The 25,674-nt window shown below is 39.7% G+C and overlaps 3 protein-coding genes and 1 long non-coding RNA gene across 7 annotated transcripts; 2 read left to right on the plus strand and 2 right to left on the minus strand.

Moving 5' to 3' along the window:
* Nucleotides 1–236: 236 nt before the first annotated feature.
* Nucleotides 237–6,360, minus strand: cnrip1b (cannabinoid receptor interacting protein 1b). Its single transcript, XM_015945026.3, has 3 exons — nucleotides 5,952–6,360; nucleotides 4,448–4,592; nucleotides 237–550 (listed from the first exon to the last, which is right to left on the minus strand). The coding sequence occupies exons 1-3, from the start codon at nucleotides 6,128–6,130 to the stop codon at nucleotides 386–388; spliced, it is 489 nt and encodes a 162-aa protein (XP_015800512.3). The 5' UTR covers nucleotides 6,131–6,360; the 3' UTR covers nucleotides 237–385.
* A 2,384-nt stretch (nucleotides 6,361–8,744) lies between these two features.
* On the minus strand, nucleotides 8,745–10,246 carry LOC107376084 (uncharacterized). The gene is made up of 4 exons (XM_015945027.3): nucleotides 10,132–10,246; nucleotides 10,006–10,055; nucleotides 8,887–9,857; nucleotides 8,745–8,818 (listed from the first exon to the last, which is right to left on the minus strand). Exons 1-3 carry the CDS (start codon nucleotides 10,152–10,154, stop codon nucleotides 8,905–8,907), a joined length of 1,026 nt encoding a protein of 341 aa, XP_015800513.3. The 5' UTR covers nucleotides 10,155–10,246; the 3' UTR covers nucleotides 8,745–8,818; nucleotides 8,887–8,904.
* Nucleotides 10,247–11,807: 1,561 nt separating this feature from the next.
* Nucleotides 11,808–23,190, plus strand: lnpk (lunapark, ER junction formation factor). 4 transcript variants are annotated; one of them, XM_015945028.3, is made up of 16 exons: nucleotides 11,808–11,942; nucleotides 12,642–12,698; nucleotides 14,242–14,283; nucleotides 14,366–14,416; nucleotides 14,496–14,632; nucleotides 14,811–14,869; nucleotides 15,056–15,096; nucleotides 15,338–15,421; nucleotides 15,499–15,550; nucleotides 15,660–15,773; nucleotides 16,466–16,558; nucleotides 16,881–16,986; nucleotides 18,026–18,096; nucleotides 18,189–18,359; nucleotides 18,641–18,739; nucleotides 22,810–23,190. In XM_015945028.3, the coding sequence occupies exons 2-16, from the start codon at nucleotides 12,672–12,674 to the stop codon at nucleotides 22,959–22,961; spliced, it is 1,299 nt and encodes a 432-aa protein (XP_015800514.3). In that variant the 5' UTR covers nucleotides 11,808–11,942; nucleotides 12,642–12,671; the 3' UTR covers nucleotides 22,962–23,190. The 4 variants fall into 4 exon arrangements, with proteins under 4 accessions (XP_015800514.3, XP_015800516.1, XP_015800515.3 ...); XM_015945030.3 differs by having other exon boundaries at nucleotides 18,675–18,739; nucleotides 22,810–23,083; XM_015945029.3 differs by lacking the exon at nucleotides 18,641–18,739.
* LOC139061991 (uncharacterized) lies at nucleotides 20,368–21,186 on the plus strand. Its single transcript, XR_011515606.1, has 2 exons — nucleotides 20,368–20,506; nucleotides 20,677–21,186. It is a non-coding gene; the product is annotated as an uncharacterized lncRNA (long non-coding RNA).
* Nucleotides 23,191–25,674: the final 2,484 nt, after the last annotated feature.

Below are 25,674 nucleotides of genomic sequence, written 5' to 3' on the forward strand. Positions count from 1 at the left end.
TCTGTACGAGCACCATCTTTAATACACACACACTTATTATGTAAACACCGGTGCAATGATGCCACTACAGTACCCCCCCCCCACACACACACACACACACACACACACACACGTCGTAACACACTTACACACATAACGCCATTTCTCCTTAATTCTGAAATTGCATTTTATTTGAACACAAACTGTCACATTGCGTAACTAAAATAAACAAAACCCTTTAGAAATGACTCAATTGCTGCATGTTATTAGGAATTACAGCAGAACAAATCTTGTCCTTTAGGGCAAACAGAACACGTGTGTGTTTACATGTCAAAGGGTTTTGTATTCCCTGACTTTGGCAGATGGGTGAAAGAGTGAATCAGTTATGCTCCAAATCTTCTGTCTGTCAGACAAACATCTCCTTGTTGATCCACATGAGGGTGCGCGTGTCGTTGGGTTTGCATTCATACTCGATGCTGTTGAAGCTGTTACCCCACTGGCAGTGGTCCCTCTTGTTGTAGTTGTAGAACTTCACCTGCCACACGGTTTCAAACGTTCCCGCCTCTGTGAACTGAAGCAGAAACACGTATAAACAGGCACACAAACAAACAAGAATCTGCGATGTTTAGCAGCCTGGTGACAAATCGAAGCAATCTAAGTGAAACATGTCCAAAGTACAGCCCGGGGGTCTTTAGTGGCCCTGGGGTGGCTTTTGTGTGGCTCCCAATTACATTTGTAGAGACTTGTTTCTACTATTGGAAGTTCCGGGTGATTTTAACGCGCCTTCACGGTATGTGCGTGTCTCCTATTCACCAGACCAGCTTGAAAAGTCCACTTTGCAGCCATTTCGGGGACAAAAACAAGTATTTAGCGTGGGGTCTGGACTCAGAAATGGCTCGGTAGAGTCGCTGAACAGGACTTGTACTGATTGGCTGTAACTCAGAAGGAAATAACTTTGGCATACTTCACCAAAAAAATGTTCATTTGTAAATCTTTAAGTTTCTGGTGAAGCAAGAAGGAAGGAAAAAAAAGAAAATATGCAGCATTGATGCTGTTTAAAATAGCAGACACCTTCTAATATTTTCCTACATTTGGTTTATTATTAACCTGCCTATTATAGACATATTTTGAGGAGTACAATTAAATGATCATAAAATAATTTTAGCATTTTTTTAATTTAAAAAATCTAATAATTGTGGCCAATGACAATAATTAACTTAACAAATGTCACCCTTGTCTTTAAAGTTTGGACACCCCTTCTCAATGAGGACAGATCACACACATTTGTGTTAAGATCTGACTTAAACTGAACCGTTATTTTTCCACAGAAGTTTATCTTAGAAACTCTGACATGAAAAGAAAGCTAAGCCTTCCACTTGTGTAAACGATTTGAAGGGGAACTGATGAGCTGGACAGATGGTTGCATGCACAGAGTGTCATACCACAGGCTGCAGGGCACGGTCGCACAGATGAACATTCACACAGAGAAAAACAGCTTCTATGTAAAAGCCTGTGTTCCCTGGATTTATCGTGTATCAAAAATGATCAAGCATTTGTGTTTTGCTGTGAGAAGAAATGATCGGTCTGCTGATCACTGCATGGGAAAAACTGATGAAAGACGAAAGCAACAGCTTAACATTTTAAGATTTGAGCAAAAACCAGCAAGTTGAAATTTTGACTCATTAAATAAGGCAAAATATGTTTGTTTAATCTGAATAACTAACCATGATACCAAATGTGTAATTTTTAATGTTAGGAATAAAATATTTAATTAGGAAAGTCAATTTTAGTGTGTTTTCCCCTGACCTGGGTCAGTCTCTCTTCAATAGTGTTTGTGGTATTTGGGTATTTGTTGCTCGCATGTTTGCTTTTTAGTGAGCCAGTGAGAATAGGCGGTCTTATTTACCATGAAAATAAATAACTGCAAAAATAGTTAAATAAAAGCCAAATACCTTGAATTAGACAGAAAATCTGTTATGTGCACCAGACACTAACACCTCAGCAGTGAAGGAGGTGTTGGGACCCCTGTCCACAAACATTGAACCCACCAGTAGAAAACTCAAGCTAGTTTCACACGGGACAGTTGCGCTCAGTCTTCAGTGCGCACCTGTTTTTCCCAAATGAGAAATATAGCAAAATTTCATGATTTTATTTTGAAATCTAATATGGAAACTGTGGTTCACGCCTTCGTCACGGCACGACCGGACTACTGTTCACTGTTTTCTCATTTAAAGGTGTGGATCACTGAAAAAACATTGTTTAATAATTATGTCTCATCATAATCGGCCAGTTTGAGTTTTTCATGCAGGCTGAACACAAAAACAGTCTCCTGCATTAGCTTCTGATAGAAAATAGGTGGTGAAATGCTAGGATTTGAAAAGCCTGACAGATCTACATCAGTAAGGTTTCCCTGTTTTTAAATAATTTTCTTGAGCCAGTATGTGCTAAAATGATCCTTTACAGAATGGGTGTCCAACTCAGGCCCCCGGGCCAAATCTGGCCTGTGGTCTATGGCCCGTTAAATCATCTATCAAATGTGTTTTAGAACTGGCCCGCTAGCTCAATTGGCATAGCAGCTACAATTCCCATAGTCCTTTACAGTGTTAGCACATCTGTCGTAGAGCCCCCTCCTTTCTGTTTACAGTTAATAGCATCCATGCTACCAGTCTTCATCTGCAGCTGTAGCCTTCTCAGACTCAGACAAACTGAAAGCACTTCTCTTACTGAGCGCTGAGTTTACTCTGCAATTTGTCGACTTTAAAGCCAAGAAATGCAGATTTCAACTGCTCAGTAATCTGTTCACGGCTGATGCGGAAAGCTCACCAAAACCAAACTTAGTCCAAAATTGATGTAAAAGCCGTTTCAAACTAGCTGTTGCCATCTTGTTCCACTCTGTTGCATCATCTTGCCCACCAGACGAATAGAGGGCCCTGATTGGCCTACAAAGCAGATAAAGCGCTGTGTCTGACCCACTATTGTGGACCAATCCCAGCGCTCTTGAAACCCCTCTAGAGAGCTGTGATTGGCCAACCAGAATGCTGCTAGGGGCTGCAGAGGTTCCAATGGAGCGTTCCTAAACCAAACTTTGCAAAGCAAGAATTTGGTCTAGTTCACTAGACTAGTATACAGTACATGCACATTTTAAGGAATAAAAAGATGTAATATATTGAGACATAACAAATAACAGAAACCTCTGTTTTAGTATAAAATTTTCTTGCTCGTGTGTAATTTGTTTTTTTCCAGTTTCAGTGTATACACCATCGAAGCCTCTGCGCGGACCCCAGCTGCTCCCAGCTCTGGTCCTATCGGCTAGCCACTCATACAGTAACAATCGTGTCTGTGATCACCCAGCCCGCTGAATCTGTGTTTGGGTTTGCCGACACGCTACAGCCTTTTCCTGTAGTCACATGATTCCTCCTCTCTGGATCTTGGTCATTATTGACCAGGAACTAGTCGATAGTAGAGCGGCTAGCCAACAAGCTAGCACTGGAGTCTGCTTCCAGTGTGTTTCCTGCATGTTTCATATCATGAACACAGCTGACTTGTTTAGTTTGGTAATGAGTCGTTCCTGTAGACATTAATGAAGTCTGAGGAGACATTTCAGCTTTTAGATTCAGGTGTTAAAAACATGAACGCACAGTGAGGAGAGGAATACAACAGTTTCATTTTTACGACAGTGAATTAAAACAGACACTAAGGGGTGCTAAAAGCAAGTCAAAACTGCACAGAGTGTTCCTTTAACATTCATGGACTCACCCATCTTGACTTGTGGCGGGAAGGCTGTTGTTGGTTTAGCGTCCAGGAAACAGCAGAGAATGTCTCGACTAGTAGAAGCTAACCATTAGCATTAACAACTCTACCACACAGCAGAACTCCTTCAGGCTTGTGTTATTTGTGGAGATAAAAAATCAGTGTTGCAAAACAAAGTCAGTGGTACACTCACATTGCTGTCAGCCAATTAGAGGCAAGATTCATTAACATCTCCTCTTAATTCCTGTCATTTCCCTTTAATTCCTGTGTCATGACTATGGAAAGTGAGGGCAAAAAAGGAAGCACTGAGTCTAAAACTAAGAACAGAAACAAACTGTGTTTTTGTGACTAAATTTTTGTAACAAAGCGCCCAAAGATCAGGCTTAAAACAGGTTCTTCGCTAACGTCGTCTGTTGCATCAACACAACACTGTATCAAAACACAACAAATCATAGGAGCTATGGAAAGATGTGAAGGATTCCCTAGGTCAAAGTTACAGACAACAAACATTCACCTGAAAATGATCAGGTGGATGAAAAATGTGGAACAACTGTCTGTATCCAAAGGAAAACCCTGAAAGAAACAGCTTGGTGATCACTGGAAAGTCTGGATCCATGGAGGCAAAATAACTGTGACATGACTTGTGAGCAACGTTATCAGAGTTAGTAAAAACCAGATAGGAGTTTAAATCCCTTTAGCCTTCAGCCCCGTTTCCTACCTGTAGGTTGATTTGAACTGGCTGCCTCTCCCCGCTCTTAGTGTGTGCCACCCCCTCTGTGTCATACAGGCCCGAGTACACCACAGACTGTGGGTCTTTAGACTGCTGCTCCAAAGGAAAGGTCACCCCACCCACACTCATGGAGCTGCAGCCAGAAACACAACAAACAGATTTCTCATCTAACAGACAAATAACTAGTTATTATCAGCACATGTGTTGTTATGTTAACAAATCAGACTGAAGCACATGTTTTTATGCCCTGCATTTACTTCAGCAGCTCTCGTGTATCATCCCATATGTGTGTGTGTGTGTGTGTGTGTGTGTGTCCTATATTTACATTGGGGAGCTTGTTCAGGCCTATTTAACAAAGTGATAGTCACATATCTAGTCCTCATTTGCAGATAACAACTGTTTTCATTACATAATCAGGAATTCAGAGTCCTGATGTAATCTGCTGAGGATTTGTTGTGTTGAAGGACCCTAGATGCATGTAATCAAACAGCTTTATAGCAAACAATTTGTGCATTTTTGGACATTGCTGTGGTCAAGCATCATTTTGCTCTTATAGTTTTATACATCTGACTTTTTCTGAGAGGTGAAGTAGTTGTACAGTTTTATGTACATTATGTGCATGAATGTAAAAACCGATACTGATCATTTCTGATATTACATTTGAATGCCAATATCAGCCGATAACAACAGACATCCCTACTTGTGAATATTTTTGGTTTTAGTAATTAACTATAGGTTAGACAAACTAGCAGTCTTATCAGTTAACTAGCAGAAATCTGAGGCATGATGATGCACTGGCTGGCCATTCTGTGCTGCAATAGTAAAGTCAAAGGATGCATCATAGTTTGTTAATTATAGTTTTAAGCTGAACTGGTCGACTTGTAAGAACCTTAGACCATCATCAGTCATCTAATAACCAAAATGTGTGTTCTCTAGTAAATATGTCAGTATTTACTTGTACAACATATATCTACTGGTTTGTTCCACTTGTCCAAAAAAGCCATCTGAGGCTTTTAATTTTGGTCAACTTTAGCTTAATTTGTTAGCTTAAAATGTGTTATGAGCATTTTTACTCAACTGTTGCAGCAGTGTGTCAATCCATGTGTCCATGAATCAGAAGCAAAATGACGCCGATTTGCTTGTGTACAAATGTTGCCATAGTAGATTATGCCTCAACTCAGTGTTTTTCAGTTAGTACTATTTGTGACAGATCAATTTAAAGCATTATGCCAATACACAAATCAGGAAGCTTGAAATTATAATTTCAGTCTGCTTCCTGTTTGTTGATTAGATGTGCAAGGGTTAAATCTGTACCTGTCCTCTTTGGAGCAGATCTCCTAAATTCGATAATTCAAGGACTGTGATGTGACGGTGAAAACGCTAACTCTAATATTGTATAACGGTTACAAATGAGGCATCCCGACCCCGTATTCCCCTCAGAGTCTATAAATGCGTCCCTGCTCAGGTCAGGGTTAATCCGGGGACTACCTACGTGGCCTGGACCGCTCCTGGCTTCACCACCACCTCGATCTTGTACTTGGACCCGGTCAGCAGCTTGATGGTTCGTGTCTGTCCGAACCGGGCGCCGTCGGATTTGAAGTACACCGCGGTGTTGTTGGGAAGCATCTTCAGGGAAATTCCAATTTTCACGATTTGAGGGACGTCGGCCATGTTTCCATATGGCTGGTGCAGCTCACTGGGATCGCGGGTCAGTTCAAGCGGACAAAAATGTGGTGAGGATGAGCTCGGGCGACATTCCCGCCGCTCCGCAGCGTAATCCAGTGCAACCTGCAACACAGGCCTAATCCCAACCAATGCTCCCTGAAAATATCTCCCTCCCTCGCAACACACTCACTCACCAGCTGTCCACTCTCATTTTATCTCATGGCGCTTTTGAAGCGCTCAACTCCTCTTCCAACGCAAAAAGCGGGGTTCTCTGTCCTTGGTGCTGAAGTGTTCCGTTTCTGGTGCAAAATACCTCGGGAAATTATTCTATATAAAAGCCTTTTATGTTATTTAAGGTGTGGGATTTAATCCAGTAGCCCAAAGATATTTGTTGGATTGCCCTTCAAATTGAATTCAAGTGTGAGTTTCCTGACTTTTATGCGTGTTGACATGTTGCATTGTGCCCATATCGTAACTGCTAAACACGTGACGCCACATTTAGCTCATATTTGAGGAACAAACATTTGACAAAAAGCCAAAGTTTCAGTTGTTTCAGTTAATGATTAAATTTTAGTTTCAGAATTTCACACCGTTTCATTTGTTCCAGTCTTATTCACATGAACGGAGAGCCTCTGATCTAATTAAAATCAGTGTGGCTTTAACATTTATGTCACTAAAGATTGTTGTGTAGTTTGAACATGGATGTGATCATATGGAGGATGGAGGAGTCCAGTGGGATGGCCATGTCTCTCCCAACTTTAATTAGGAGTTTGTTTTATTTATTTACCAAATGACTATCAGCATTTGGTACTCTAAATATCGCTAAACTTCTTACTCAGCCACACATTTGAAAGTCTAACAAAATGTCTGCAGGGTTGGTCTTGGGTTTTGGGCCATAAGGTATTAGTAATTTTTTGTTTTTAATTATTTTTCATCCACTTTTGATTTAAAAATAAGCAATAGGGAGTTTGCACTGCACACTTCCTCAAATTGCAAAACTACATGTTGATACCAACTAATTTAACTATCTAAATAATGAGAAAGCCTGAACATCTTCATTAATACAAAATTTAAAAAACTGAAATTATTTGAATTGTGTGTTTAATAAGATTAAATCAAACTGAAACTCGAGCTATTAGCAGAAAATGTATTACACAACAGTATTATTTATTTTTAAATATGCAATATTTCCATCTTCTGGCTTTAAAATTAAGGATTGTGTTCACCATCTGCTGGATCAAAACTGTTACTACATGCAGCGTTAGCTGAATACAAAACTCAACAGCACTTCCAGTAGTTTCTTTCTTAATAGATTGCACCACTTATTTACTGCAGGTTTTAAATTAGTGTTCACTTAGTCTAAATACTGGGAATGCCAATACAAACTACTTAACTCCTAAAAACTCAAATCTAATTAAGTTTTCTGTGTTCAACAAGAGGAAAACAAGCTACAGCTGGAGCCATTAGCAGCTAGCTACAAAACACGTTAACTCATTCACTGCCATTGACGACAAAAGTCATCATTTTAATTCCAAACTTTGAAAAACGCTGGCAGCGAAGGGCTTTACTGATCAGGAAAAGTCTGGCAGTGAAGGAGTTAAGATGAGGCTAAATATGTTCTAAATGGATTTAAACAAACTTGTAGGACCACATTGAATGACCTACCAAGCACTACCAGAACAGGGGCTTCCTTTTCAATTTTCAAGAAACTCCTGAAGACCCTGCTCTTCAGTGAGCATCTTCTAAACTAGCACCCTCCCAGCACCCGTCCACTCCTTGTTCCCCCTTCTCCATGATTGATGTCAAGTTGTTATTGTTAGCCTCAAGGGCAACATGCCGATTATCACTTGTAAGTCGCTTTGGACAAAAGCGTCTGCTAAATACATAAACACAAACATTTCAGACACTGGAAGGCTTTAACTCTAGCCTGGCAAGCCAGATTAAAAATATTTAAATTTTGCTAAACAAAATCCCCCTTCTTTAAGGCAACAAAACCAAAGTTTGGAAGAATTCTTCTCTACTTCACTATGTTAATATTCCTAGGAGGGCAAGATTTTTTTTTTTAAGTTTCATTTATTGAGACTAAAATTTTATCTTCTAAATGGCTAATAGTGTATCAGCTTTCAGGCAGACACTCCACATCTTCCCTTTTCTAAATACTGTTGTAAACTAGAGTGGTGTTCTAATCGGCCAGAGGGTGCAAATTCCTCATTAGATCAAGGCAACTATACCGTGAAAAGATTTATTGGCAGTGATTTTACTATGCAACTTTTGTTTAAAAAAAAAAGAGGGGGGGGGGGGGGGTCATTAAACAAGCAGGTAAAACAGCAATTTTATTCAGCTACTGGTTAATAAACTTGACTTTTAATCTGACATTTGGTTTGATATCCACATAATCCGTCAATAGGGGATTTAGGTCAACTGGATAGAAACAGTGACTCAATCCTCTGGTTTGAGACCAAGGATTCTTTCTGCCCTCTGCTGGACCAAAACAGTGACATGTACTGTAGTGTTCATAAAGCTTAACAGAAAACTCGAGAGCACTTTAGATTCCTTCAAAATGAACCAAACCACTAGAAATTACTGCAGGTTAAATAGGTTTTAAGGAAGCTCACACAAGCAGTTTTAATGTGTTTATTAGAATATAAGCATGAACAGTCCCCAAACAGGTGGTGCCAAAAATCCAGTTTCATCCTGCAAGGCAAGATAAACAAGTGAGGATGTAAACCACCATCATTAGTTCTCATGTAAACTGACCATACCTAGGTGGACCTCAGGTCTCACTGAAAATTAGTTGGAACCATTTGTTGCTGTGTTTGGATTTCAGGCTCAGAAGTAGGGTCTAAAGTTTCCTTGGTGTAGCGGCTGTTAGAATCAAGGTCTCTGGCTCGTTGGTAGCCACTGTTGTACTGGCTGACGAGAGATGAAGGGTTCACAGGGGGCTTGTTGAACCAGTTCACAGGCGCCTCGCTGGTTCTCCAGGCCTGAGCAAGTGGCATTTGCCGAACTCTCATCAGGATGTTTCCAATTAGGACCAGTTCTGGATCAACTATTGCATGCTGTTGAGACCAGTATCCATGAGCAGATCCAGCAGTTCTGCTTCCATGTGCTTGATGGGATTGATCTGCACCAGGACCATATCCATGAGTACCAAGAGCATACCCAGGGCTACCGGAACCATATTCATGGGTAGCAGTAACATACCCAGGACCATGGCCATAGGGAGGAGATTCAGTTGCACCATAACTGTAAGGATGTGATCCTTCACCTGAGCCATAACCATAGTGAAATCCAGAAGCATCATAACTGTACCCATAGGGAGGAGATCCATGGATGCCACCATAACTATAATAAGGATGTCCCATGCTGCCACTACCATAAATGTATGGATAGGATCCAGCACCAGCATATGGCATTTTATGAAAGTAGGGAGGCCTATACCAGGTACTGGATGGTTCTGAGTCAAAGCTTCCAGTGTGTTGATTTCGCCATCTCTGCTCTGAGAAACCATGTTTTTGGTTCTCGAATGGACCAAAGTGGAAGACCTTAGGAGAAATATCACTCTGACTAGTTAAGTTGGAAGTCTTATTTTCCCTTTCCACAGTGTATGGAGCCATTTCTTCAAGGCTGGACTCATTTTTAGAGGGTAAAAACTCAAACTCGGGGTCTGAAATCTGCGAAGAATCTAAGCCAACAATGGTTGCGTTGTCATCTGTGTGGCCATCTTTGTAGTCTGTGGAAAGCACATTTAAGGCAGGTTATGTGATTAAGTATCAAACTGCAAAGAAGAAAGCAAATGGAAGCATTAACAAAACTAGGGACAGCTTAGAAAACAAAGACATCCATGCAATTTGTGTGAAGAGTCAGAAATCAAGACTCACCTGCAGGAAAACAACTCCCAATTCTAAAAAGCAGAAAGAGCCAAAAAAGCCTGTAAAGTAGACAGAAATGATCTGGGTTTAGTTAGTCATTATTCAACTGGTTTGATAAATAAAAGAATAACTGACCTTAGATAAACTCCTTGGTGCATGCTTGTCTCTGAAGAGAACAACTTACACCAAGAACCAAGAGATCGCGTTTAAACACAATTTGGCCCTAATCACCTCATTGAACACACCTGTAGCTCTTCTTCTTCTGGTGTTTAATGGTGGATGGCATCTAACTTTTAGGTGCATTTCCACCACCTGTTGTGCTGGAGTGTGCAGAATATAAGAGCAAACAGCACATGTAGCTAAATCAGAACACCCATCTTCACAACTTCATGTTTTGGCATTTTATGGCCGTTGGGAATCAATGTGAGGTCCACCTACCAATCTGGACTGAGGACCAGCACTTCTCTCCCACCCTCATGATTTATAGAGTGATTATATTTATTTGATGATGGGTTCTATTATACAACACTTCCATTTATGCTTTTATGCCTAACAGGTTGGTTTCTATGTTGATCTTGTGATAGCCACTCTTTACAGCATCTGTACTGTTGTTTTATCACTTTGCTGTTAAGAAGCACTTTGGGAATTTTTTTAATGAAATGTGCTATACAAATAAACATTACTTACTTACTTACTTATTGACTTACTTTTTAACTTACTTACTTACTTTTTACTTACTTATTTACGTACTTACTTATTAATTTGCGTACTAACTTCTTTGCTTACTTATTTATTTACTTATGTACTTACTTACTTTTTTACTTAGTAATTTACGTACTTACTCGTTAATTTACTTAGCTACTTAGTTACATACTTACTTATTTACGTACGCACTTACTTATTAATTTACTTATTTATTTACCCCCAAATCCTCCTCCCCACCCCCATCTAAACCAAAAACCTCAACAAGCATTCCCCTTGATGCATCAGTACACCTTCATGTACCCTTGACACCTATCAGTCAACCTTTGTGCTATCCCCCACTTCACCTACATCCTACCCTACCCTCGCTTCCCACCATTCCCAAATCCAGTCCTACATCTGGCCACAGCCATAGTGACACCGCACTCACCTTTGGATCCGCAAATCGGAAAGAAGTTACTTTACATTTTTAGAATATTTAAAGACTTTGCCCTCCAATTGTTCGGTAGAATATGACATATTTTTTCTAAAAAAACCAGTCATGACTAAGGTGTTGTTGCCAAAATATCAAATTTCAAATCTTAACTTTAAGATTTCAAAATTACATTAATAAAACTGTGTCCAGCCGAGACCACATTATTTTCTCTACTGTCCATTAACACTTCATTAGTATAGTGTGTCTGTGTGTGTGTGTGTGTGTGTGTGTGTGTGTGTGTGTGTGTGTGTGTGTGTGTGTGTGTGTGTGTGTGTGTGTGTGTGTGTGAGAGAGAGAGAGGGGGGGGGGGATCAGCATCTTAACTGTAACTGTAGAAAATGACAAAGTGAACTGAAAGAAAAACCGGTGTATTTTCTTTATTAATTCGTTTATTTTGGAGGAAACTCTTGAGCACGTTTTTTTTATTTAGGTCATGACGTCGAGACCATATGTCGTTGATCGAGACCAAATAGTTGGAATAAAATCTAAGAAAATATTGTTGTGCGTGATTGAACATTATATTTTTTATGTAGTATAGTACAAGAACAGTATTTTATTTTATTTTATTTTTGTTTGGTAGTTACCTGCCTGATCCGGTTGGTGGCGGAAGTGTACCGAAGCGCAGCTGGTGGCCACCCACCTTCAAACCGAAGAAGAACGCCGCTTCCAGCCGTTTAGATGTTGGTAGCCGTGTCAGTTTAAATGTTATTTGTATCTCTGCTCCCTTTTCACCGAACAAACGGAAAATAAAACACACATACCACTTTATGTAAGTATTATTACGCATCAATTACAGACAATATATACAGAAAGACTCGTTAAACATAACTAGCTTTTACGTAATGCTCCGAATGTTTACGACTGACAGGCTGTTTCAGAAGCTAACATCATTATTTCCCACACTTTTGTTTTTATTACTGCTAATAAATAAATTGTGAAATATTTGCTGACATAAATCGTCTGCTTTTTGTGTGGCTTACTAAAATTTGACAATTGTTTTTGATAAAATAACCGTTGTCAATCCAAATTCTTCGATTTGTCCATTTTTATGTCTTCACGCTCTTAGCTTGCTAAGAGAATGTTGCTTGCTACAGTTGCCTCATGCTTAACACAACAGACTGGAAACAGGTCACCCTGAATTTATTTCTGTTCTTGACTTGTGACGTGTGGTTTAGGGTCAGCTGGTTTATTTGAAGTTTCCCTATAAATCGCAGTGAAATCACTTCTAAACTGAGTATATTGTGAAGTGCTTTTCTGTTGTTTTTATCAAAAACCTGCACCAGGATCTGTAGAAATTGTCACACGTGTAACTGCACAACAAAAAAAAAAACTATAGTTATTGTGTAAAATCCTTTGAGAGCAAACCTAAGTGTCATGCTTAGTGATAGTGTAGCATCAGTGGCATGACTGTAAAGGTTGGTTCTTTGGCAGCTTTAAACTTGTTAACAGAAGTCTTTCTGTTTCACAGTGACCTGAAAAGCCACAGTAATCTGCAGACATGGGGGCCTTGATATCCCGATGGAAGGTATGTGATGTAGAGCACTGGCATAGATTTGTTAATGACATTAGTGGGGATAAATCTACCCCCCCCACCCCCCCACCCACCCCTTTTGTGTTTTTTTTTCTCTTTAATCGATAATAGAAGTTGAGCAAATTTTTTTGTTTAGGTCATGACAGCGAGACCATATGTCGATTTACTACATATTCTATTCTACATACTTAATTGTAATGTTAAATACATTTTTTAGCTAATGACTGTTGAAAAAGTGAATTATTATTGTATTATTGTTAGTCAGGATTGTTTAAAACTTAATTTTTTTTCTTTTCTGATTATTATTTCATGTGTCAGGCTTTAAAGGATCAACCGTCTCTCTAGGCTGATAATATCTTTGCACAAGGCTGCAGATTTCTGTCAGAGTCTGAATGGAAGTTAGACTCTGAAAGAGAATTATGATTAACATGGTTATCTAGTTCTCCTTCTCTCTCAGAGAAAGGTAAATCATACCTGCTGTTTGCTGAGCGCTAAAGCCTAGCACTGCCAATAACGTTATTATGACCTTATTTCATTAGCAAACTTAACTTTAAGTGACTTACGCGATTCTTTTGAAAATAGCTCCTTATGTCCTCAACCTCCTCTTGCATATGAACGTTTTCCTTTGAGCTTTGGCACTGTTAACAACCGGCGTAGTTTGTCTCTCATGAGTCTCCCATGGCAGCATGTGCAGCCAGTCACACTGGCCATATGCACTACAGAGGTAGGATTCGAGGAGAGAACGTCATTTAACCCTTTCTGCACATCTAGGATAACTAGACATTAGCAGGCTTTTTTTTCCCAGCAGAGCGAATTATTGGTGGGGTCTATTCAGCCATTGCTGGATATTGGTGGGGACACGTCACCTCTGTCCATGCCAAATCTTTGCTCTTGATGTAAATAATTTAAGAGTAATTTTGAAAATTAAAATCTGAACCTACAAGAACAAAATATATTTTTAAAGAATTTAGTTGATGAGGGCTCCTGAAACTCAAATGACTCACATTTAGAAGGTTTATCACAGCAATGTTGATGAACAGTGTAACAAGGAAAACCCCATACATACAAACAAACAAGCACTTTTAGTCAGGTTTTATCTCTGAAGTCTTATTCCTCATTACAATGATTGGATTAGAATGGGTGACAAACATCAGATTTTAATCTGTCAGTGTAAATAATACGTTGGCACATTAATGGCTTGTATTTCTCCTTGGTAAGACAGTTGGCTTTTGAAATATGAACACACTGAACTTTACTCTTTAGCTAGATGAAGAACAGGTACTATTTTAAACACATTAGATTGGACACTTCCCAAAACTAGAGACAGGAATAGAAATTGATCAGCCTTTGGATTGTGTCTAGTTATAAGAAACCTGACATTTGCTTTCCCCTGTTTTAAATAGTATTTAAGATCTTGAGAGAAACAGTACAAATCAGTCATCTTTGTTAGCTTTGAATCTGCTTGCTTTGAGTTCCACAGGAAGGACAAAGGTAATCACACCGGTGAGGATTTGATTGGTCTTTATTTCCATTTCAGACTAAACCAACTACAGTTGAGCGGCTGGAGAGTCTGGACAAGGTACTGATCATCTAGGGATGTACTTTGAACTGAGCTCTGTTAAATACAGGGTTATGAATTTAGTTTCTTTTCTCCCCTGTAGGAGATAAAAGACCTGGAGGAGTTCAGAGCCAAAAACCAGCGTCTACAAAAAGTAAAATCTGCACAACAAAGACGCGTGAAATACTCGAGCTGAATTTTCTTGATCCTAATCTCTTTGTATCTGTCTGCAGCTCTGGGTTGGCGGCCTGCTCCTCTACTCGTCCGCCTTGTACCTGTGTACCTCTTTCATCGTCTACTGTCTCTACCTGCCTGATGAGTGGCTGCAGAGATTAGCCATGGCCCTGCCTTTCTTCTTGTACCCTGTGCTGTGAGGGCAATTATCCATGATCATTTATAACCTTCTACGTAATATAAACATGTCCTGACACCTTGTTTTGTTTTATTTTGAAGTTCCAGTAAGCTCAACGGTGTCCTGGAACAAGTTGAAATGTTTGACTGTTGCTTTATTTGATACAACTGTCCCAACTTGTCTGTATTTTTCCCAGTGTGTGGCTCATCAGGAAGCTTTTGATTTTCCTCTTTTCCAAACGCACTGAAAGAAACAGTAAGTTCTCCCTCAGTTTAAGCTAAACCTTCATACAAGCGTTGGACTACACAAATGTCAAATGTACTTTTATTAGTCTAGTCTAATAACACAACACTAAATCTGTATTCTCATGACTTGGTTGAATATCTCCCACCTGTCAGATTTTCAGAGCCAACATGAAGTTTTTCCACTTTTTTTTTCTAGATGATAAACTTGAGGACTTAAAAGCCACTAAGAAAAAGATTGTAAGTAATTATTAATCAGTTTGTTTATTTTATTTATTTTTTTATTACTGTGACTCTTTAGCCCAACTCTCTTGTCTTTCTTCTTCATGTGTTTCTACCTTTAAGATTTGTGTTCCTTTATTTCTTCCCAACAGCAGAAAATAGTTTTGTAGGTTTGCGGTTTGCTCTCTGACTTTTAATGTTGTTTACTTTCTGATCTATGATTTAGGTTTTCTCTGTTTTTCCTTTCATTTCTCTTTAGTTAGAGGAAGTGATGGAAACCGAGACGTACAAAAACGCCAAACTCATCCTGGAACGCTTCGATCCGGAAACTAAAAAGAAAGCTGTGGGTGTCGATTGTTTGACCTTACGGTAAATTTCAGTCGTCTTTGGCTTTCATTCAGTAACCGTTTTGTGTTGTAGGAACTGGAGTCGACACCAGTGCGATCTCCAGTGGCCCCTGGTCCAGGTCAAGGTACGCGGCACGTCATCACACAGCTGAAGGACTTCGATTAGATCATACACAGCTATTGGCCTTGTAAAAGCAGATACAGTTAATCAGGAATTTATTCATTTCTGTGCAGAAATACGCCAGAGGGGTGTAGCAATGAGACCCATGCCATTGGGAACCCCAGCTGGAATGATGACCCCCCCACCTGGAGAACGGCCGATGATGGGGCCAGGGGGGACGCCTATGGGTAAAGAGATGAATCATAACACTCATGCCAGTTAGTGAAGGCTCCAGTGGGAGCTTGATTCATTTCTGAGAAATATCCTCCTACGTCTAGGTCCTAGATGTGACAGGAGCATATTATGGACTATTAACTCATTCACTGCCAGCCGTTTCCTGATCAGAAAAGCCCTTTGCTGCTTGGTTTTTCAGCGTTTTCACAGTTTTTTTAAGAGTCACACCAAAACAAAGAGGAGACTCACCTCTTACATCAGGAAGAATCGGCACGCTTCGAGCTTTATCTGTTCTTTCATAATCCGTTGTTGAATTGTGATCGGCAGAAATTTTTCCGGTTCGTGCCTCACTTTTTTTACAGCAGCGGTCCAAAAAGATCTCATAACACTGGATTTTCTGCTTCCTGATCACGTGACGTGTGACGTGTGCAGATGAAGATCGGCTTTAGAGCTGGGATGCTTGTTCTCACAGTGTGGGGACTTGTTCCGACGGCCCACACAGTAAAAAAAAAAATGCAAATGACGACTTCAGTCGCCAGTGGCAGTTAATGAGTTAATGATGTGATGGATGATATCTGGACCCTAGGTTGTGGAACAACAGTCACAGAGCAGCTGAACTGGTGAATCGGTTCACAGATTTTCCTTTGGGTGGTTTTGGATGTTTTTTTTTTTTTTTTATTTGATGCTGAATGTGTTCCTCTCCCAGCTCCAGGAGGACCTCCGGAGAAATCCACGCCTAATGCTCCTGTTCTCCACGGTGCGGTACCCAGAACTCCCTGTTCCCCTATTCCAAGCATAGGTCAGTGTTCGTGGCTTACTTTTGCACAAGTAACAGGAATTTATGCCTTTTCATATTGTCCTTTTTTTGTATTTGGTCTCTGAGTGATTCTCTAACTGTAGCTTCAACTCACAAGCAAAATGAAACAAATTGTTACGATTCATGTTTGTTGTTCAGCTATGCCTTAGCTACCACTCATGGAACATAAAACTTATTTGATGCCATTAAAGTCGAGGATATTTCAATAAAGCAAGCCCCTCTTGAGAAAATTATACACGTGTGAATAAGTGAAGATTGTGTCAGTGATCCATTTTGTTTCTCCACGTGTGAACTTTATTTGCAGGTTTGCATCCCCCAGGCCCCCCGTTAGCGAGACCCATCCTGCCCAAAGACAGAGGAGCGGTGGACAGAGTCATTGAATATCTGGTGGGAGACGGACCACAGAACAGGTATTATTCATTTAGCAGCCTAACGGGTCTGAAGTCAGAGGGCTTTTGGTCGTTTATGTTTAGTATATTGTTGGATTTTTGTAAGCCATTAGAAACAGTTCTGTGATGGAAGCATGTTTCTTTAAGTGTAAGGAAAAAATATGGATCATTAGGTCGTAATAACATGTTTCAGAATGTTCTGGTAGAAATATGCTTCTGTAGAATGAGAGGTATTCTTTTCTGTATTTGACTATTGAAGAAACTGGACACTGACGTCAGGAGATTTTTCTAGTTTTGAACTAATGTATTATTTATTTATTTATTTATTTATTAATCAATAGCTGGATTTCTTGAGAACAGTTTATAGAAAGTACTGTATTTTCCGGAGTATAAGTCGCTCCGGAGTACAAGTCGCACCAGCCATAAAATGTATAATGAAGAAGAAAAAAACATATGTAAGTCGCACTGGACTATAAGTTGCATTTTGGGGGGAAATTTTATTATTTTTCTTACAAAATCTGAGACCAAGCATTTCACATTGCAAGACAAGTACTGGTAACAATAACAGAAGAAACAATCAGGGCGCAGCAGCGCGCCACAGTCTCCAGCAGAGGATGGCGGTGTTTCAAACCCTCCCAGCGGGCGGAGAGAGCTCGTTCCTGGGCCAGAGCCGGCCCGCAGCAGCTCGCCACAGCCTGCAGCAGGTGACGGCGGGGCAGAGGAGCTTGTTCCTGGTCCGGAGCCGGCCCGCAGCAGTGCGGTATACATAATTTGGTATATAAGTTGCTCCGGAGTATAAGTCACAGGACCAGCCAGACTATGAAAAAAAGTGCGACTTATAGTCTGGAAAATACAGTAGTTGTTAAAGGTAAAACGTTAGAATTTCACTTTGCCTTTTACTGCCAGATTAAATATCAACCACCACAGAAACTTAAACTGGAGGAAACAAAACCACATGAAACCTTTGTTATTGTTTTCCTTTTTGCCTGTGGCTCTGAAAATAACCAAAAAATAATTATTAATTCTGTTTCCCTTTGTTCTATCCTGGTTTTTATTGCAGATACGCACTGATCTGCCAGCAGTGCTTCTCTCATAACGGCATGGCTCTCAAGGAAGAGTTTGAATATCTGGGTAGGAACATGTAATTAGAGTTTAAACTCAAACAGGCTTCTTCCGTATTTGTTGTTTCCTCATAATCTCTGATTTAATTCCTCCCCCTCCAGTGTTTCGTTGTGCCTACTGCTACTTCCTGAACCCAGCCAGGAAGACCCGCCCTCAGGCTCCCCGACTCCCTGAGTTCAGCTACGAGAGGAGGCTCAGAGCAGAGTCTCGTTCCTCCAGACCGGCACCACGCTCTGGGACAGACACAGAGGAGAGTGCTCCCCCTTCTGGAGGTACTGGAAAACACAGACAACTAAACACAAAAGCTCCACACACAGGAAAACACCAAAAAGGAGACAAGATCTAAACCATAGAAATGAGAAACGTCAAGACAGTCTTTTTGTTTATTTTTATTTAAATTAACATCTTGTTCTAACTTCCTGTGAGTGCATTACTTCATTGTGAAGTTCTGATCTTTTCTCACCTTCATTACTAGTTTTGCTAAGCTTCATGTGCTTCATTTCCAGCACAGCTGTAGGCAGTCAGTGGTTTAACAGTGTGATTTTGCCTCTAGCCAAAACTCAGACTCCATGGAATTTGGTCCACAGTTTCTCCAGTTTCCAGATCCAACAGAGTCCAAAGAATCCTTCGAATCGATCCCTGCAGAGTCCAGGTTCCCCTGCCTCTTCTCTCCTGACCTAGTCTCAGCCCACCCTCATGTAGAATTCTCCTTAATGGATCTGTCTTTAATTAAACCCAATCAGCCATGTCAGCATCTGTTGAAGATCAGAGGACCAGACTTGGGTCAAACAGAGGAAACAAACACCTGCTTACATCATTACACCTGTAGACAGGTACTAGAGTAGTTTAAAGGCTGTTTATTTCCACTATTAGCAGATCTAATATTGTGAAGAAATGATTGTTTAAACAAATTCAATATAAACCTGTTTGACTCAGATCTGGTTCTAACTGCCAACAATCCTCTGTGGTTCTTTAAAGGTGTGGAACACTGAAAAAACGTTTTTAAATGGTTATTCTGATAATTATTGATCATGCTGAATTTTTCATGCAGGCTGAACATGAAAATAGTCTCCTACACCTATCTGCTGCATTAGCTTCTGATAGACAATAGATGGTGACACTCTAGAATTAGAAAAGCCTGACTGATCTACGTCACTTAATATCTAGGCTAGTAGAAGCTAACCATTAGCGTTAGCAACTCTACAACATGGCAGAACTCCTTCAGGTTTGTATTATTTGAGGAGAAAAACTATCAATGTTGCAGAGCAAACAGGCAGTGGTAGAGTCGTGTTGCTGTTAGCCAATCAGAGGTGAGATGTGCAAATATCAGGAAGTAAGACTTCAAATACTGCCGTGCTCAACTCGCTTTCTATGTGGCATTCTGCTAGTTCCTGGAATAAGTGCACCTGAGCCCACTGCTAATGTATTGATGAAACGAGTGTCCCACACCTTTAAAATATTGATTGTAGTCTAATGATGCTTTTATTTACACTGCAGTTTGTTCATTGTATTTGTATTCTTCACATAATCTGAGTTTAATCCTTTTCCTCAAAGCAAAAATCACAACCCTACATGTCTACCTTTTTCTTCTTCCACAGATTAAATGTACCAATCAGTTACTGTTCACCAACTATTGAAATAACCTTAATCTCACTGGGTTGAAACTCTGGTAACTAGTTACAGCATTGGGAGATAATCTCACATTTGTAGTTGATTTCACACAGAATGTATACGTTTGGCACATTAGTGACAGGTTTTATATGTCGCTGGACCACATGGGTTTAACATGACTGAGAACAAATAACAGTTAATGCAAAAGCTATTCACAGTAGTCGTTTCAACTTATGTGTCAGTTTTATTTCTGTTTATCTTGATTTTATTGTAAATTCATCTTTTTAAACCAAGTTCACAGTTTTAAAAATGAGCTAGAATTAAATAAATACAAATGAATAAGAAATGAAAAAGCTAAATAAATAGATTACCGGTGCAACTCTTGGAATAGTGTTTCCGGATCTGATGTTGCTCCGTTCCATTTGGACTCAGAAATTCCCACCTCATCCCAACATGGCGGGACACTGATGTCCTGGAAGCCATCAACAAAGCCCTCCAGCCTCTGTTTGAGTTTACTGATGCGCTGTCCAGTGAGAAGTATGTCAGTATTTTTTTTGTGAAACCAGTCCTTCACCTGTTCAGCTCCTCTATCCTCAACCTAAGCGAAGATGTGGCAGACCTGAGCAGCACCATCAAAACCAAAATCCTCACTTACCTGGAGGAAAAATACAAGGATCCAGCGACACAAGAACTGCTTGACATGGCCTCTGCACTTGATCCACGCTTCAAGCTGAGATATGTTCATGAGGGCAGTACTGCATCAATTCAGGAAAGAATCCTGTCGGAGATGGCTACCTCTGCAAGCATGGTGAGGAGTAATTGTAAACACAGGTACAGATTTAAAAAAAATTAAAGATATTAAGTGGATTTTAATATGCTGAGATGACATAGCTATGCTGTGATCTGAATATGGACTTTTAAATATGTTTCATTACAAAGATTCTTTGTTTATACTTCTTCTACAATGCACTTTTCAAGGAAACAGGCCCAGCGGGTACAAGTGGGGGAGCTGCTGAAGATGCACCCAGTACATCTAAAAAAAAAAGAAGAAGACCTTGGGGAGCTTCTTCAGGGGCACTGGGGTCACAACACCGAGACCCTCCTTACCAGGAACAACAGGCTGTTGCCTCTTAGCTCCAGTCTTACCTACAGTGTGCCAACCTTGACAGTGAAGGGGACCACTGGACTGGTGGAAGGAACATCAAAGACTCTACCCACGTCTCTCAAAGCTGGCTCACAAGTACTTGTGCATTCCTGCAACAAGTTCCCCATCAGAGAGTCTTTAGCACTGGGGGAAATGTAGTGACCTCGTCTCTCAAGCCAGATAATGTTGACAGGCTGGTTTTTCTTGCCAAGAACCTGTAAGCCTAATTTCCTGAGTCTTCGCTGTTCACAGAAGGCCTTTTCTGTACAAGCTGAGATTCTGTTAAGTTGCACTTTGTCATTCAGTTAGCACTTTGAAATATAAAAGCATATGAGTTTTTTGGATTTTTTTTGCATCATTTATAATTTCTTCTAAAATGTCATTGTTCGTAGAAAAACGTTGCAACATTATTTGTAATTGGTGCAATAAAAAGACCTATTTTACCAGATAGGATGAAAGATCATGATTAATAATCATGATTAAAATATTGACCAAAATAATTGTGATTATTATTTTGGTCAAAATCGTGCAGCCCTAGTTTCTAGCTTTCAAACAGCATTAAGAGTGCCATTCACACACTCGTTCACAAACGCCTAGGACGAATGCGCTCACTTTAATGTCATCAGTCAAAATACGAATGAGTTCAGTTTATGTTCACGAACGATTGTTCAATGAACTTGTTCAGACACAAAACAGCCGTGACTCATACGAGGAAATAGAGAAGTCTTATTAGGGATGCACGATATATCGGTATCGGCCAATATTAGTCATTTTTGAACATATCTGTATCGGTCCGATAAGTAAAACTCGGCCGATATTAACAACCAATATTTTTTCCATCTTGTTTCCGTTTGTGTATCTATTTCATAGGGTAAGGGGGTGATGATGTGTAATTTTTTAGTGCTGTGACAGTGATGGTAATCATCTCAGAAGTGTAAATTTGTGTGGTGTGTGTGTGTACATAATAACATATTGCAAATTACACTTTATAGAAATAAAGTGTGCCCATCAGGGCACTGGATGGCAATTCCTCCCCCAAACACACACACACACACACATTTTTTTTAATTCCACTTCACGGGCAATATAAAGAACCTAGTGCAATATTATTATGTACATATTGTTAGCTTGTCTTTCACACCTTGTCAAGGTGAAATGACTGGTGCACAGGTTTCACGTCCAATACTATTTCTCTTATTCTATTTTTGTATGTTTTTTATTTCCTTTATAAAAATAATTTTCAATACAATTTTGGACACAGGGACTGCATCTAATCTTGTTGTACTTGTTGCAATGACAATTAAAGGATATTCTATTCTATATTCTATAGAAAAATAGCAAAACATGAAAAAATTCAACTTGCGTAATTTCAGTCTATACAAAATTAGCTGATTCCAGAAGCGTAAATCGGTATTGGCAAATATGGGTTATCGGCCTTAACAGTGATATTAATATCGACCCCAAATTTCCATATCGGTGCATCCCTAATCTTCATCCTTGGACATTTAGGGGAAGCCCCACATGTTTGCTGCTGTGGTGAAAGGCCTCAACCCCGTGAGATTCTGGTTTAAATCAGATCAAATCTTTCTGTTGTCGGTTTGCTTCTGCATTCTCTTTAGTCAACTAAATATCAGTTTTCTATCAAGTTAACTAAAAACCTGTTTTTCACCATGTGAAGTACACAACTGTTGAAACGTAATTTTACTTTTCACTAAAACTTCTGATAATTTACTAATGGAATGTTTCCGTTGATCCATCTTTTTTTTTTATTCTACAAATGTTGGGAAGAGAATCGCTTAGAAAGAGGTAGATTTGGGAATTATGTCTGCAACACCCACTAGACTGCATGCTCTTTATCCATTGTCAACAAAAACCAATGGAATGCTGTAAAATTTCACTAAACCTACCTCACACACCTGTTCTGTACTCGTTTATAGTTTTATGATACCAACACATCTTCTCTACAGATGAGAAGGAAGCAGGAGAAGATGGAAGCGCCACCAAAGATGTAGAGATGGAGAGTCAGATGGAGGACCAGCAGCAGCTGGAGCAGGAAGCGGAGGAGGAATTAGGGCGGTGTCCCAAAACTTCCTGTGAGACAGAACCTGTGTTGTCGTAGTTCAGAGTCCAGAGAAGAAGAAAAAAGGTGAAAGTTGTGTCAGATAAACACCATGATGGACGGTGCCATTCAAAAGCAGCGCTGATGGAAACTACTGTAACTCACATAAGTCGTCCACCGGTTCTGCCTTAAATCACCTTAAAGCATGGTGTCAGGGGAAGGTTTAGTTGTAATCTACAATCCTTGATTTTGCTTTATAGGCATAAGGTTTACACTATAAGGTTATTTTAGGTTTAAAGCACATGAATTATTAATGAAAACCAATTAGTTTGTCCTCTAATACAGATTTCAGCCACTGCCTAGAATGTTGCTACCATTTCATCATCCATACAAAGCTTCTAAAGACAAACACCACCAAGTAGCACGATGGTTTTTACAGTATTTTCATCATTCTTTAGGTTTCACGGTGCTGCAGTGGAGCTTCTCATGTAGTAGTTTAGCCTAGCATTTTAGCTTTCCAACTAGCATAAATTAGCGTGTGCAGATGAGTTTTTTTCTGCTGAATATTAAAGGTTTTGACACCAGATTAACTCAGAGACATGAAGAATGCGGTCCTAAAACCTGAACGTGAAGATGAATCCATCTGCAGAAAGACGAGGTAAACGACAACGGGTACTCTACTTGTTTGTTTTTATTATTTGTTTTTATTTTTTATTGTGGGCTACCATTAAACCATGTGAGGAATTGTATAAGTTAATGACATTAAAATTCTATGTTTACTCTAGAATTTATATTATTTCTAAGACGCTTCCCCAAAATTTAACAAAGACTGAAAACACTCTAAAAGTATTTATTGTTTTAAAAGGCTGCTTATTTGTGGAAAAGGCTTCAGATCAGTGGCTCAACAATTGACACTGAAATAAGGAAAACTATTACACACCTCTGCACAGAAATAAGCAGATTTAGAGGAAGTTAGTTTGATTAAGAGCTGAAAGCTGTGCTTTTATCTGGTTTTTAATTCTGGCTGATGTTAACGAGCTGCAGAAACTATGAAGGTGAAGCTAAATGTCTTGTGTTTGGCAAAACTGAAACTGAAGCTAACAATTTTACTTCTGTTCTTCAAAGGAGCCATATCATGGACAATCTACCTTTTGGAGCTTTTTATCATGTAATATTGTCATTTCCTCATGAAAAATACCCTCAAACTGGCTGCATTTGTGCATTTTCCTGTCTCAGCTGCAAGTTTTCAGATTTTTGGGAAAAGTCTGCAGAAGCCCAGATCAGGGTTACTCAACCCTGGTCCTCAGCGCCCCCTGTCCTTCATGTTTTCCATGTTGTCCTTTCAAACACTAGTGTTTCTCTACTGTCACACACCTGACTCAAATTAATGACTGATTAACGTGTTTCTGCAGCACTTGATGTCCTCCTGAGGAGGCTATTCAAATATGTAAATCAGGTGTGCTTGAAGCAGACACAACATGCAGGACAGGGGGACGCTGAGGACCAGGGCTGAGAAACCCTGGCCTAGACGGAAACTAGAGCCTGCCGCACACGAGAGCAAACTGCTGAGCAAATGGCCTCGTTGCTCAGCAGATACCTCACTGTGCACACCTGATTTTCACTGAGTTTTCCGCCTCACGGGGGGTAAAAACTCACCGTGTGTGCACTACGTGAGTTTATTTAGTCAGTGTGCGTCTATGTGAGGTGAGCTGAGTAAATCAACTCAAATGCTGCTTGGAAATGACCAAATTCAAAGATCTTTAGAGGTATATATATATATATATATATATATATATATATATATATATATATATATATATATATATATATATATATATAAGGAAAGCTAACTAAATACATTACTGCAGACACAGGGAGTTGAACCGGTGTCAGGACATGGCAAAACATGAAAGGGTTATGTGTAGGAAATTTCATCATCACCAATAGAGCAATTGACTTGCCTAAGATGCTGTTGTAGGGGTATTTGGTTGGAGTGGGTGTGGGCAGAGCTTCACTAAAACAGACCAATTCATTTCCAGGTACAAATTCAGGCTGACAAAAATAACTAATATTTAAGATTCAATGACATCTCGGTAGTGCCAGTGGTAACATTTTATCATATATTATTCCTGCCCTTGCTCTCAAAGATGTAAAATAGCATGATATGGCTCCTTAAGGAAAACTGTTTGCCAAAATCCATGTTGTTTTCTGTTTTTTGGGATTTTATAGTCTCTATTTATTTATTTGGCCCGATTGTGTTCTAAAGTCTACTTGCACTGTTTGGAGTGGTAACGTATTAACTTTTTAATTTTTAAGTAAATATCTGATTTGTATTCTGCAGCCTTGATGTTGGTAAACATTAGAATGGGATTGAGTCTATAAAGACTCTTCTAGTGCTGACATTCATTCCAGATGTTTCCTGTAGGTATTTGGTGCCAACATGATGTGTGCCTTGGTACGTCTGCCTGTTTACAGTCCAACAGTTTTTGTTTAGTTGCTGTGTGGAAAATATGAATGAATTTAGCCTGAGCTAGTAGTGAGTTAGTGAAAGTCTACGCAACCATTGGTGTTTTAACATGTAACGGTCTGGCAACACATTGTGAAGCTTTTTAGGCTTTTATTTGGAATTTCTTTTAAAATGGAAGAGATAAAAGTGGGGTATGAAGGTTTTCACTCGATTTCCTGAAGAATGCTGGGATTTTTTTAATCCACCCTTTTGATTCATTGTAGCTTCACATTTGTATTTTTATTTCCCTTCATCACAGCTTAGTTC

The sequence above is a fragment of the Nothobranchius furzeri genome, chromosome 12, assembly GCF_043380555.1.
Source record: "Nothobranchius furzeri strain GRZ-AD chromosome 12, NfurGRZ-RIMD1, whole genome shotgun sequence".
In the NCBI taxonomy this organism is placed as follows: Eukaryota; Metazoa; Chordata; class Actinopteri; order Cyprinodontiformes; family Nothobranchiidae; genus Nothobranchius; species Nothobranchius furzeri.

What these genes read in the sequence shown, in the direction of transcription:
- cnrip1b (XM_015945026.3), bottom strand. Translation starts at nt 6,130, where the DNA reads ATGGCCGACGTCCCTCAAATCGTGAAAATTGGAATTTCCCTGAAGATG. An exon ending in CCAGGAGCGGTCCAGGCCAC is followed by an intron (nt 4,593 to 5,951) that starts GTAGGTAGTCCC and finishes TTCTGGCTGCAG; the next exon opens with CTCCATGAGTGTGGGTGGGG. An exon ending in CAGTTCAAATCAACCTACAG is followed by an intron (nt 551 to 4,447) that starts GTAGGAAACGGG and finishes TTTCTGCTTCAG; the next exon opens with TTCACAGAGGCGGGAACGTT.
- LOC107376084 (XM_015945027.3), bottom strand. Translation starts at nt 10,154, where the DNA reads ATGCACCAAGGAGTTTATCTAAG. An exon ending in CACCAAGGAGTTTATCTAAG is followed by an intron (nt 10,056 to 10,131) that starts GTCAGTTATTCT and finishes TCTACTTTACAG; the next exon opens with GCTTTTTTGGCTCTTTCTGC. An exon ending in TGGGAGTTGTTTTCCTGCAG is followed by an intron (nt 9,858 to 10,005) that starts GTGAGTCTTGAT and finishes TGCTTTCCACAG; the next exon opens with ACTACAAAGATGGCCACACA.
- lnpk (XM_015945028.3), top strand. Translation starts at nt 12,672, where the DNA reads ATGGGGGCCTTGATATCCCGATGGAAG. An exon ending in TTCCCCTATTCCAAGCATAG is followed by an intron (nt 16,559 to 16,880) that starts GTCAGTGTTCGT and finishes CTTTATTTGCAG; the next exon opens with GTTTGCATCCCCCAGGCCCC. An exon ending in GGAAGAGTTTGAATATCTGG is followed by an intron (nt 18,097 to 18,188) that starts GTAGGAACATGT and finishes CTCCCCCTCCAG; the next exon opens with TGTTTCGTTGTGCCTACTGC.